Source organism: Carassius gibelio, chromosome A5 (assembly GCF_023724105.1).
Source record: "Carassius gibelio isolate Cgi1373 ecotype wild population from Czech Republic chromosome A5, carGib1.2-hapl.c, whole genome shotgun sequence".
Lineage (NCBI taxonomy): Eukaryota > Metazoa > Chordata > Actinopteri > Cypriniformes > Cyprinidae > Carassius > Carassius gibelio.
The window spans coordinates 32674247-32687171 of NC_068375.1; the positions used below are offsets into that span (position 1 = coordinate 32674247).

The 12925-nt window shown below is 34.8% G+C and overlaps 1 protein-coding gene across 1 annotated transcript in view; it reads left to right on the top strand.

Moving 5' to 3' along the window:
- si:dkey-215k6.1 (transmembrane protein 132C) overlaps nt 1-12925 on the top strand; it is a 203358-nt gene that overhangs the window by 174061 nt on the left and 16372 nt on the right. The window contains exon 5 of the mRNA XM_052596263.1: nt 4030-4173. Within this exon, the coding sequence (XP_052452223.1) occupies nt 4030-4173 (144 nt within the window). The remainder of the gene's footprint in view (nt 1-4029; nt 4174-12925) is intronic.

A 12925-nucleotide genomic window follows, 5' to 3' on the forward strand; every position in this document is an offset into this window, starting at 1 on the left:
AGGAAGGAGACGTCCTTGACCGTTGGAGTTATATTATACAATATCTTAAACTGTATAAGTCGTACCCCAAAATTCCCCGACATTACTCTAGAATTTCTGCATTTTTTGGTCCAGTCCTCATCACTATAGTTGAGATATTCAAATCCTTCCTCCCGACTCTTTTAGTAGCAGAATGGAAACTATATCCTACTTTCTCCATTATCAATCTATAATAAACTGATGCCTCATGTCCTCTACCCCATGCTTCTAGAATTAAATATTAAATATTATCTTCTGGTGGACCTTGACTACTAGAACCAAAAGTCCCACATAACAAATGTCTCAGCTGTAGGTATCTCCAAAACTGTGTTTTATTAAGTCCAAATAATTTTGTTAATTGGTTTAACGATTAAAAAACATTATTCATCCACATACTTGAAGCTGTATTCAAAAGGGGATTAAATAAAAAAAAAAATTCGCTATTTTCTTCCACACTCTCCGGAGATGTGATATCATGGGATGAGACTCTACTGTATGAGGTACACTCATGCATAAACAACCAGAGACTCGACTGCATCACACTGTGTATCCTGTCATGAGGTAATGTATAATAGTCAGTGCTTGCATACTGTGAATTCAGTACAGTGACACCCACCCCCTTAAAACCACAAAAAATACAGTGTATCTGCATTCATTCAGTTGATTTGTTTGTGAGGTCTTTGTGCTTATTGATAGGATATCTCTTTATCGCAATTTGTTTATGCACTAATCTTATGTCATTCCTCTATGAGAGGGATTCTTGTGCTAATCTTGTGATCCAATCAGTCATCCCTGTCTCTGGCATGTATAAAATGCATTTGTCTCAGACAGGTGACCAGTCAAAGAACGTTATCCATTCATACGTCTGTCCCAGCTCGCATGTCACTGCCGCGTTTCCCATTTGACAGAGACGATTTATAATGTCACATCGACACCCGTGAAGTACGAGCCACCTCACACTGTAACGACATCATTCTGTTTTCCTCCACTTGAGGAGTGTGAAATTCATTAGCTGAATGGTTATAAAGAGATTAGGAATGTGACGTAATGGATATCAATTATCATTTATTCTTTCTGGTTGCTTGAGAAAGCTGCAGCTGGATCTCTTGAATATGAAGAGGCGTGTAAGAGTGTGTTTGTATGCAGTGTTTGTATTTGTGTGTCTTTTTATGTAGAGGCAGTTCATTCATGCCAAGACTCTCAGAGAGCAGCGCTGCTTCCTGTCTTTTAGTGGCTTATTACTGATGTCATACAAAATTGGTTTAATATTTCACTAGACAAGTGTGGTTGTGTGGTTGTCTGATAGGTCTGCAAATGTATTTTTTGCTGGTGTGTCATAGCAGATATTTTTAGCTGTATTTTTTGGCTTACTTGCAGAGCCAGTAAATGTGCTCTTACATATTGCACATTTGTTAAGTGTTGTATATGAGAAACTTAAAACATATGCTGTTTTGTGTTAAACACCATAATTTGAAAAAACAGTATATGAAACAACTATAAACAGAACTATCACTCATAGTAATTACTATCGAATATTCTTTATAGACTTTAAAAGCACTTTATTATAAACTAGTTCTAATATAAAATATATCTGTATATCTCTGTCTATCTATCTATCTATCTATCTATCTATCTATCTATCTATCTATCGATCTATCTATCTATCTATCAAATAATTTATGCAAAATTTTTTTTCACAAGATGAGTCTTTTTTTTTTGTGGAGATGTGTAGTTTTTATACACTTTTTTGTCATAGCACATATTTCTATTTTTTGGCTTGTAGCTAATTGGAATAAATTTGCCATGAACCTACAGCTCTCATTCATTCATCATGTTTATCTGTCAGATGAAAAACTGCTCATGTTGCAGCCAGGTAGAGTTTTCCTCCTCTATTGTATTGCCTCTCCTCCTTTATTTGTCTCTGATTCCCAAATGCACACATACACACTCACACTCCTGTTTTCTTATTCTCTCATTCTGTAGGTTGCTACTTGTGATAGACTCCTGTTTGTGTTTGTTAGAGAACTGTGAGGTTTCGGATTTTCTGTCCAGTTTTAAGTCCAGTTTTAATGTGCATTTAATGCCTGAGCCATTTACGGCTCAACATCTGACAGTTTCCTAAAATCACAAGTAGTATTCTGTATTCTTACAAGAGTCAGTGGAGCGAATGCACTAAGCAGTTGTGATATTCATAAGTGCTATTTCCATGCAAAAGCCTGTTTCTTTTCCACTAACCACCTGCAGTCCAGTGTAACCAGGCATTAAGATAATGGTGTGGGTATTTCAATTAAATCATTGTTCTTTTCAGCATGAACATTAAACATGCCAAATTCTATGCAAATTAAGCTTATTTGCACTGTATTCACAGAGGTAAGCAATGTTTACTTGCTGCATTTAACGTCTACAATTGTTTTAAAGAGATGTTTATATCCAATCAAGTTCTTTCAACTCAAGCTAAATGTGTATGCTACAAATGAGTTAACTCCAGCCAGGTTTTTCATATTTAACATTTCACAAAGCCTTGTATTTATACACTGCTGTTCAAAATTTTAGGTCGGTAAGATTTTATTTGTTTTTCAAAGTGTCTTATAGTCACCAATGCTGCATTTATTTCAAAAATACAGTGAAACAGTTCTAAAATGTAAAATAAAATAAATAATAATGTATTTTTATATATATATTTTAAAATTTAATTAATTTCTGTGATTGCAAAGCTTTTATTTTCATCATCATAATTCCAGTCTTCAGTGTCACTTGATCTTTCAGAAATCATTCCAATATGCTGATTTAAAGAAACATTTCTAAATATTATTAATGGTGAAAATTATTCAGGTTCAGGATTCTTTGAATAGAAAGAATTCAAAAGAACAGCATTTATTTTAAATCTATCCTGGTCTCTCTCTCTCTCTGTGTCTGATAGTCTCGATTGTCTTTCTCTGAATGGCGTTGTAATGACTCTTCATTGCTATGGATACTGCGATAACTGACCTCTCTTCTCGTCATAATTACCAGCCTTTACATAAAGCTTAAATGTCAATTATGGCCACAACCAAGCCTCCTCCATGCCCTCACTCTCATTTTCTGTCTCTCATGCTGTCTTTTCTTTCCAATAAAGGAGCGTTTCCTCCCAAGAGGAATGTGTTCTTGTGCTAAATATTTATGTGGTAAATACTTGAGGAGATAAATTTTGAGAGACCCAAACCCACGTTAAGACCCATTAACCCTCTCTGAATGTGATGAAATGATTGCATAATTTAAAATATGATAATTAATCAAAGCAGAGCAGTCATGAGATATGAAACATCACAGTGCCAGCCGGCATCAGCTTTACATTAGAAAGGCTTGCCTTCCCTGCACCTCAATTTATTGCAGATAGTTATTATCAAATCAATTTGTCTGTGTTTTGCTGGATTTAAGCTGTTGAATATTTCATCCAACATTTTAATAATATGAATGAACAGGGGTGAAAAGTTTCCCAAAACTGCTTTGGGAAAGTTCCAGATATAGTAATTGCACATCAATACATTTAGATGAGAAAAAAAGGAACATACATTACAAAAGTAGCTTTAGAAAAAATATTTTGATTCAGCATTGCATAAATAAAAATAATAAATAATGAAACCAAACAAAATCCACCAACAGGTGGAAGCATGACACTGTCTTAAAGAATGAGTCATTCAGTCATTCATTTAGCAAGTTTGATCAAATGACTAATGATTCATTCAGAAAAGAAGCAAGCGACTGCCTTTATGAATGAATCACCTTTTTGCATAATTCGTTTTCAACTGTAGATTCATTCATTAACAAAAAACTGTTTTAATTAGTTATTTTTGCACCAAATTAACACATTAAATTGACAGCACTAATATAAATATATTATAATATTTAAATGAATATAACTAGAACATTATGATGTATTTTTATGATAACTGAATGTATTGTAAGGTTGAAAATGATTAAAGACTTCTGATTTTCTGTTAAAATTAAATCGCAAAATTCTCTCTCACATAGGACACAGAGATCCTGAACACAGCGATTCTGACTGGACGGCGCGTTGCCATCCCAGTCAAGGTTGTTACCGTGGAACAGGATGGAACGGTGAGAGAGGTTGATGACCCCGTGACCTGCATCTCCACAGATGAGGACGTTCTCAAGGTGAGAGCTCACCTGCTTTATCTCATGGTACCTTCTCCATCCTCTGCCCCCGATCTCCATCAGAAGTATAGACAGGTGTGGGGCCTTGCATTGATAGATTTCAGCAAAAAGTAGAAGGAACAGGTTACAGGGTGACTCAGGGAAGCCAAGAGTGGAGTCAGATGAGCAGACATTAAAAACAGCAGGTGCCTGTGAAAGCCGTTTTATTCCCCCGCAAAGCAATTCTTTTTAGTGGGTTTGAGTTGCAAAGACGTTTGGAAGCATTCATGCTCAGAAATGCACACATACACACACAAAAAGACATTTCTAGACTGAATAATGGTCTGGAAGACAAACTCGAGATGTGTCACATGAAATGACTGAGCTGATGCAAATTAAGACATGAAAGGTAGCAGAACCGAAGAAAGAATAATGGAACTATAAAAATGAGAAAATTCTGATGTAACAGGAAGAAACATCTTCAAATATAAACAAACCAACCACATCAAACCTGCCTGATTATTTATTCCACTATTGTTCGACTTGTGCAGTATTTATGCACAAATATGTTTACATGCACACTGGTCATTGTACTTGATTTGTGATGTATTCGATCTTCCTGCTTTTGTGTTCACCTTGTGTTCTAAGGTGACATTTGCATAAGAATAAGCATACATACTAAATGGAGTGGGATTTTGTTTCTTTTTTTAAAAGAAAATATTGCTTCTCTGGGAGAAGTTTTTTGTTGTTCACTGTCTGACAGCTGAAACTAATTACTAAACTGATTACTAAATGAATGATGCATGTACTGTATATATATATATATATATATATATATATATATATATATATGTGTGTGTGTGTGTGTGTGTGTGTGTGTGTGCAACTTTAGGTTTTATATGATTTTTTTATACATCAAGGGTCCATTAATGAAACAAAAGTGTTACATAATGTGTTGTTACATAACAGTTTATTTATAATGTTAAAAAATATGTATATTTCAAACATGCTGTTCTTTTAAACTGTTTTTATCCATCAGAAAGGTGGATAAAATAATACTTTGTACTGTAATTTTAAAATGTTAAAGTATCAGATAATATATCAAATAATTACAGCTTTGATGAACTTCTTAAAAAAAAAAAACAAAAAAAAAAAAACAACAACTTGCCAACCCCAAACTTTTGAATATTTATTTTTTGCAGTTACTTTAATGAGCAGGCTAACATGGTGCTTTAGCTGTTAGAATGAAAGGAAGTAGTGACATTTCTTACCATGTCACTTTTGTAAAAGATAAAAATTAACAAAAAATTTGGGACCAATGGTCAATTTTACCCTCAGGGGTTTTGTGAAAGTAACATCAGAGTCTACGTTGTCATGCTCTCCTGAGCTCTGAGCTAATAACTGAACTTTCCCCGATGCTGAGGCAATTTCCATTTACAAGCAGCAACATGTAGTTTAAATACAATCAATACCCGGCAACAATGAAAAACTCATTCCAGAACTTTAATGCAAAGTTGAACAAGACTGCGTTATTAAGGGAATTACAGGACGCTCATTTTCTGTTGGTGTAGTGATGAGGAAAAAAGAGCATCAGGATAGAAGTGAATCTGCTCCATGACAGAAACATGTGGTGGGGAAATTGCGGCAGGTGTACCTGTCTACTTGCAGGTGTCATAAAGATGTGTGTTTGACCTCCGGCTGACATGTGTGACAGGTGTAAACAGGAAACATGACAACGTTGCAACTGAAGATGAGATTCGGAAGTGCACCGTCAGGATAAACTCGGTTACGGGAAATCTCCCAGCTTTATTTATACCAGGGGTTCTCAAACATTTTGGGGCCAGGGACCCCTTAAAGGGGTGAAGATTAAATTTTTAATTTTAAGTTTTAATTTAAATTTTTTATTGGTTAAATAAAATTTTTGTAATCAAAAAGTATGTCCAATTAATTGAAATCAAACAACTTATGCAGTATACATTAACATCAATTTATTAGAAGTTTAACAAGAAATGCATTGTTAGATCCATATGAATTCCACTTGTTTTTTATTTGTTTTTTTGTTTTTTATTATTGTTCCCAAATTCAGTATTTTGCATTTAATTGTTCTGGATAACATTTCACTGCTTTAATTCACTTTTAATAAATAGATTTTAAATAGTTCTTCTTTATAATGGTACTCAAATGAAGGCGTGAACTATGATCATTTACTATGATCTTGTAAATCAATGTACTGTATTCATATCAAAAGTTAACAATCCCTTTTATTTTTGGCAAAAGTTGCTGCACAACAGAGGTTTACTGTTCGAATAAGAACACTGAAAAAATTTTGATTATTCCTTTAAAAAATATTTTTTTTAAAGAGCCACACAGATGGGAAATCAAAAATAACCTGTATTACAGTGTATGATGTAGCTTTCCATCAGTGTAAACAATGTGCAAATAATTAAACCAAAAAGTACACGATTTATAAAGTTATTGGCTTCTAAAGTAAGGAGTCGACTCTGAATCGCTGAAACGAGTCGTTATAGATTTCAAATCTTTTGCCCATCTCTTTGTACGTAACGAGAACACTTTGAATAATAATCTCCGCCTACCTTCTTGGGAGAAACAAAAAGGTGGGCATTCTGCGACAGTTCCCACACGTGCACCTTAATAAGTAAATAAGTAAATCATCTTAAACGAGTGCAAGAAAGCAACATTGCTTTATCACGTAATTTACCACATACCACATACAAAGTTTAAACTTACCACTGAGAAACGTCCTGGTCAATTTATTGATTTAATTGTGTGGCCAGTTGAACGACTTTGTCTGTTTCCTCTTCAGATTCAGGCGTTTCGTTTTACAACACGTACATGCGGAACAACAAATCAAAACTGACTATGTTAGTTGACCAATCAGAACACAGTATGCTACCGAAAGGTGGGCTTTAAGGAAACTGAATCTTTTGAACAGCTTCGCGCGAACCGTTTGGGGATCTCTGAGAATTGAGGTAATTTTAAAATGATATTTTGACAAAATGACAATGTTTTTTAACCTTGCACGGATTTAAACCTGTTGTACAGGACTTATAAACATTGATAGGAAGCTTAGAATTTTAATCTTACTTGCTCTTTAAATGATTTTATTAGCATTATTTTCATTAGTATTACTACTACTACTACTACTGCTGTGAGAAGTACATTCTCCTGTACAATAATAAAATATAGTGTCACAATTTCTTCCAAGTCAGTTTTTGAGCTTTTATATTCACAAACTCTAAACCATATTGAAATTTGATCAAGTGCACAGTACTACTTTTTAATTATTCATCCAAGATTTTTGTGACACTCATATTTTCTGTGGAAATCATAGGACCCTAAAAGTATTTTGTGGACCCCCTGGCTATGAGTTGTGAAACTTCCCTTTGAGAAATATACAATATAAAAGTAGAAATAAATGAAGAAAAGTGGATTATGCCAGAAAATACAAAACTCAATGCTTACAAACATTATTAATTCAGGTTTGAACTAAAGGATAATAACACCCTATTGTAAAAGATGTCACCTTGTCACATCACCACCCTGCAGATGCAGGTGTGAATGTGATCTTATCTTTATCACTGCACACTGTGGTTAATCAGTTCCGCATTTGTGTGGGTCGAAGGGCTCTTGTAATGATGGGTGATCAAATAAATAAAGGAGTCAGCTAAAGAGATCCCATAGGCTTTAGCGCTCAAACCCCAGTATTTAACCAGTGTCTGTGAGAGCTAGGCCATGGCCTTAATTGGTTCCTGTGAAGACTCCCTCAGTAAAGTCTGATGTAATTGAATTTGACAAAAAACAAGAAGGACTGAGGCATTGAGGAAGGGTTGAGAGAGAGTGTGTGCATATATATATATATATATATATATACACACACACACACACACACACAAAACAGAGAGGATTATAAATCAATCTTTCACATCCTCAGCCTTTTTTTTCCTCCGCCCTTCATGTTTATTTTTCTTCTCTCTGTTGTAATGTGTTTATATATTGTGGAAAATGACTGGATTTTGACCAGACATTGTGGAGACATTGCAGGTGTCCTCTGAGTAAGAAGGTGTGGTGTGGAGAGGTGTACGGTGCTAATCCGTTTAATAACTCATTCACTTTACAGTGACAGGCGAGCAGATATCCGGCGAGTCCATAATTGTGTAAAAATCTGATCAGGTTAGGAGCATCAGGCCGCTCCTGTTCTCAAGTTCAGCTGAGCTGGACAGAAACAAAATATGTTTATCAAGAGAGAAGGAAACAGGGTTGCAGTGTGTGTGTGTGTGTGTGTTCATTGTTTATTATTTCTCATTAGAAATCATTACTTAGCTGTACCAGATTTGTATTACTGGAAACCCTCCAGATCTTAATATGAGGAATCTTTATGAGCGCTAAATTAATCTTTTTTTCTTAATTTATAAATATTTTTATATTTCATTATACTTTATTTATAATATTTTTTGACAAAAGAAAAATCCTTATTTAATTTTATTTTTTGCAGTTTTGAGCAAAGAAACAATAAAACAGCTCTTTCTTACCTACATTTCCACAATTTTTTCCAAGATAAAGTACTGTATACAGTGTGTTAAACAGTTACTGACCTAAATAGGGAAAGTGAAGTGCCACTAAACAGCCTTTTATCAACCTTATTTTTCAAAACAAAAGTACGCTATTTCCTGTGAATGTGCGAGGACTTCTGATTCATTAGCCACCGTAGGTAAATAACTAGATGTATAACCAAGTAATTCTTAATAATTATTTAAAAAAAATTATGAATTAAAATAATAATACAGTTTGCTTTTGAACAGCTTTTGGAAGTGACTGACACTTGAAGCCTAAAGTTAAATATTAGAGTTGTGACGTTCGCGAACGAACCGATTCTTTTGAACGGCTCATAAACATGAACGATGGGAGCCGAGTCGCGACTGGAGAGGAGCCATTCTTTCTATCGTTCTTTTTTCCTATGCGTGTTCATACAAATGAGCTCCGCCAGGAGACAGAACAGTTATAGGGGGAGGGGCGCACCCAGCGCAGGCCAACCCTTTATAGCGTGATGATATTAGTTATTAGTTGTGCATGCATTTACATTGCATTTTGTGTTCATTTAAAACTTATTTTAAAATCATTAAAAATGTTCTTTTGTGATACTGTACTTGTATAGAAATGTTTCACTAAAAGCTGTTTTCCACAGACATTCATTGCAGCCCACTTTGTTATTGTTCATTGACTTGAAGGGGCTGATGTCCTATTTGCAAAGTTTACAGTAGTAATAGTATGTAGTATGTAGACATTTCCATTTTATTTATTCTAATTTTATCTACTTAAAAAAAAAAATAGTTTTCTATCAAAATGTTCTTGTGTGATAACAATATTCTTGTGTGGAAGTGTTTGTAGTAAAAGCTGTTTTGCACAGAAATTCATTGCAGCCGGCTTTGTTTTTTATGTTTATTTGTGAGTAGGTATTGTATGAATAACATAAGTCAACGTAGTTTTACACACACACACACACACACACACACGCGCACACACACACACACACACACTTTGTACTAAAGGTAAATCAAAATAATGATGTCACTGTCTAAGCAGAGGGATTTGTGCAACCCTATGGAATATAGTCGACACATGAGAAATGAGGTAATAATCAATATTTCAGAATAATTCAAACTCAGATATTGGTGTGTGATATCTGAGCTTTAATTATTTGACTACAAATCTCACCTCATAATACCTCCCAGTGATTATTTCCAGGATAAACTGAGATGCTCCCAAGCTGGCTTCTTAAAACTGACTAAATATTTAAAAAGAGCCAAAAGAGCCATTCTTTTGAACGGCTCTTTGAAAGGAACGGATCGCGAAGATCCGGATCCCCTCAAAGAGCCATAAATCCCATCACTATTAAATATGGCCACATTTGTTCCAATGTCTTTTTATTATCCCTGAGGCACTATTATAGTTTTGTTGTTGTTGTTTTTAGTTGTTGTTTTTTTTAAATACTATTTTACGTTAGTTTTTTATTTATTGCTTCAATTTTATGTAAAGGTTTAATTTTGTTCTTGTGTTTTTATTTTATTAAGTGTTTGGTTATGTTTTTTGTCTTAGTTTTAGTTTTTGTTAACTATAATAACTTTTATCTTCTTTTACAGATCAGCAGATAGTTTTATTTCATTTTTTTTTTAAATAGAAAATCATTATTATTATTATTATTATTAATTTCTATAAATTTGTACACATTTTGCACTCACACAATTACCCTCATCTCCTGTATATGGTAACTGTTCTGTTTTGATAGTCCTTCTTTTCTCTCTCAAATTTAAGTATCTAATTTGTTATTGGTGTTAAATACTAAGCATGAGTGATTTTTACATGGTTAGAAATGAATAGGATGTTATAGTGCATAATCAGAAAAATGTCAATATAATGTGGACATCAACTGCTTATGACCCCCATAAACATCACAGCCACTAATCAATCACTGTGATGCCCTTTTAAAACTACATAGACATCGCTTCTTTCTGAGCTCAGGATGTACAGTAGATATGGCCAAGCTCCCATAATACTGCCATCTCTGCCCAGTGGACACGTAACTCACAGCTAATGGACCCTGTGAGACCCTCCCATGGGCTTTTTTCAGCTCTGGTAATAGCCTTTGACCTAACCTTCCTCCTTCTGTGAGCCCATGTGAGAGGGTAGGGAGGAAGTGGTTAACCTTCCTCTCCGAACCCTCATCTTTCCAATGGGAGCTATTAAAAACCTTTTTTTAAAGCATTATCTGGGTTCACGTGATGGCCAATGGAATTTTAACATATGACAGTCTATCAGTTGAGCACTTTGCCCCACAATCCGCGATAAAACAGCTAAGCATGAATACATGCCACTAGAATTATTTTGTATTTATTTTATAATATCTCCCAAGCAGAATGCTGGCAGATACTGTGAGTTATCTGACATGCAGCAGTCTGACAGACATATGGAAACTTTATGTTAAAAGGTCTTTTTTTTTCTGAATTATTCAACAATATGCTGTTTTTTCCCCACCATGAACACCTTAGAACAAAGCTTCCATCTGTGTGTAAGTGCGCGTGTGTGCGTGTGTGTGTGTGTGTGTGTGTTTACGCATGGATAAACTACTGAAACAGACTCCGTGGAAAATGAGACTGACATTGCTGTTGCGATGCAGTGATGGCAGTATTTTCTAATCAGATATGTTTCAAGAGATTCACTTCACATAATATGATACACATACTGTCTGTGTAAGTAACCAAATACACACACTCACACAGATGGAAGCAGCGCTTTAAGGTGTTTATGGAAAACAGTGGCAGATTGGAGCTGAGAGATGCTGGGATATCATAGAAGACAAGTCCAGAAGTTGACGTTCAGGGTTTACTGATGAATATTGTTATTATTATTATTTTTTTGTTCATCTTTTTTTTTCTTCATGATTGTAGCGAACCTGTCTGAGCTGGTTTTGAGGTATTTTTAGCTTCATCGTTACTGCTTAACTGGTCTATTTTCTAAGGACATATGTGTATCTTTTGACTTGTCTCAATGAAAAGCTTTGTTTTTAGTTAATCTCCCATAGAGGATATGTTGATGAAGGTTTATACTTCTAATAATAATATCAGACGTATTGAGGACACCCATGACTTATATACCTATGCAAATATTATGTAAAAATGCCTCATATCAATTTCAAAAGTTTGAAAAAGGCCTGGCTTCCCATTCTGGGACATCCTGTCTGCCACAAGTATTGCAGAGGGTCACAGAGAACATTTTGTCATTTTTTACACACCCTAGTGTTGTACATTTATGTTTTTTTCGATGCATATTCAGGTGGCAAGGTCGAATGTTGAGAACTATATGGCTATATGAAAATTGAGAGCTATATGGTGGAGAGGAAGATTTTTTTAGCATAATAACTTAATGTTCATTTTTTTTATATATATATATATATTTTTTTTTATTTTATTAAATTTTTTAACAAATCTGCCTTTCTTTGGTGCAGTTGAGCTTTTTGCAAAAACTTTCTTTGAGAAACAGATGCTTACTAAGCAACCAAATATGGGAGACTGGGGCTAGCTGTCACACTATTTTAATTCAGTAAATATTGTTACGTTTAGAGACACAGTCTTTATTGTTATGATTATTTGAAAAGCTGTATTTTCTCCTCAATTGCACCTGCTTACCAGTTAAGAGTGAGCCAGCATAAAAGCAGACCAGCAACTACCAAAGTTTGAGAAAACATCCCCCAAAGAGTGCTGTCTTTGTCCTGCCCAGCCTGTTGCTGCAGTTTACTAACTTGTTATTGAACATAACAGCTCAATATTTTACGCTGGTATTGTTTTATTTTGATTTGTTTGTGTTGAGTGTCTTTAACATTTAGTTTTGTAGTTTAAGTGGGGAGCTTCATATTACCCCTCTCCTTTATCAGTTTGGCTTGTTGTTGCTCTGCTTTTATGCCGGCTCACTCTTGGTGAGAAGGTGCAGCTGGGGGCGGCCGTCTACCTGCCAGACAGATTGAGTAGGAGGAGCCAAAGGGCAAACAAAGAAACACAGAGAAAAGCACAAAAACACATGAAAGAAAACACAACTTTTCTGATAAATCATAATAATAAAGACTGCGTCTCAAAACGTAACACCCCCTCTCGTAGCTACAAACTATAAACTTGCAAAAAATTGTAGTTTATAAAAAAAAAAAAAAACTACCACACCTTACATGAGCAGGTTAGTCATCAATATGAGCTCTTAACAAAGCATC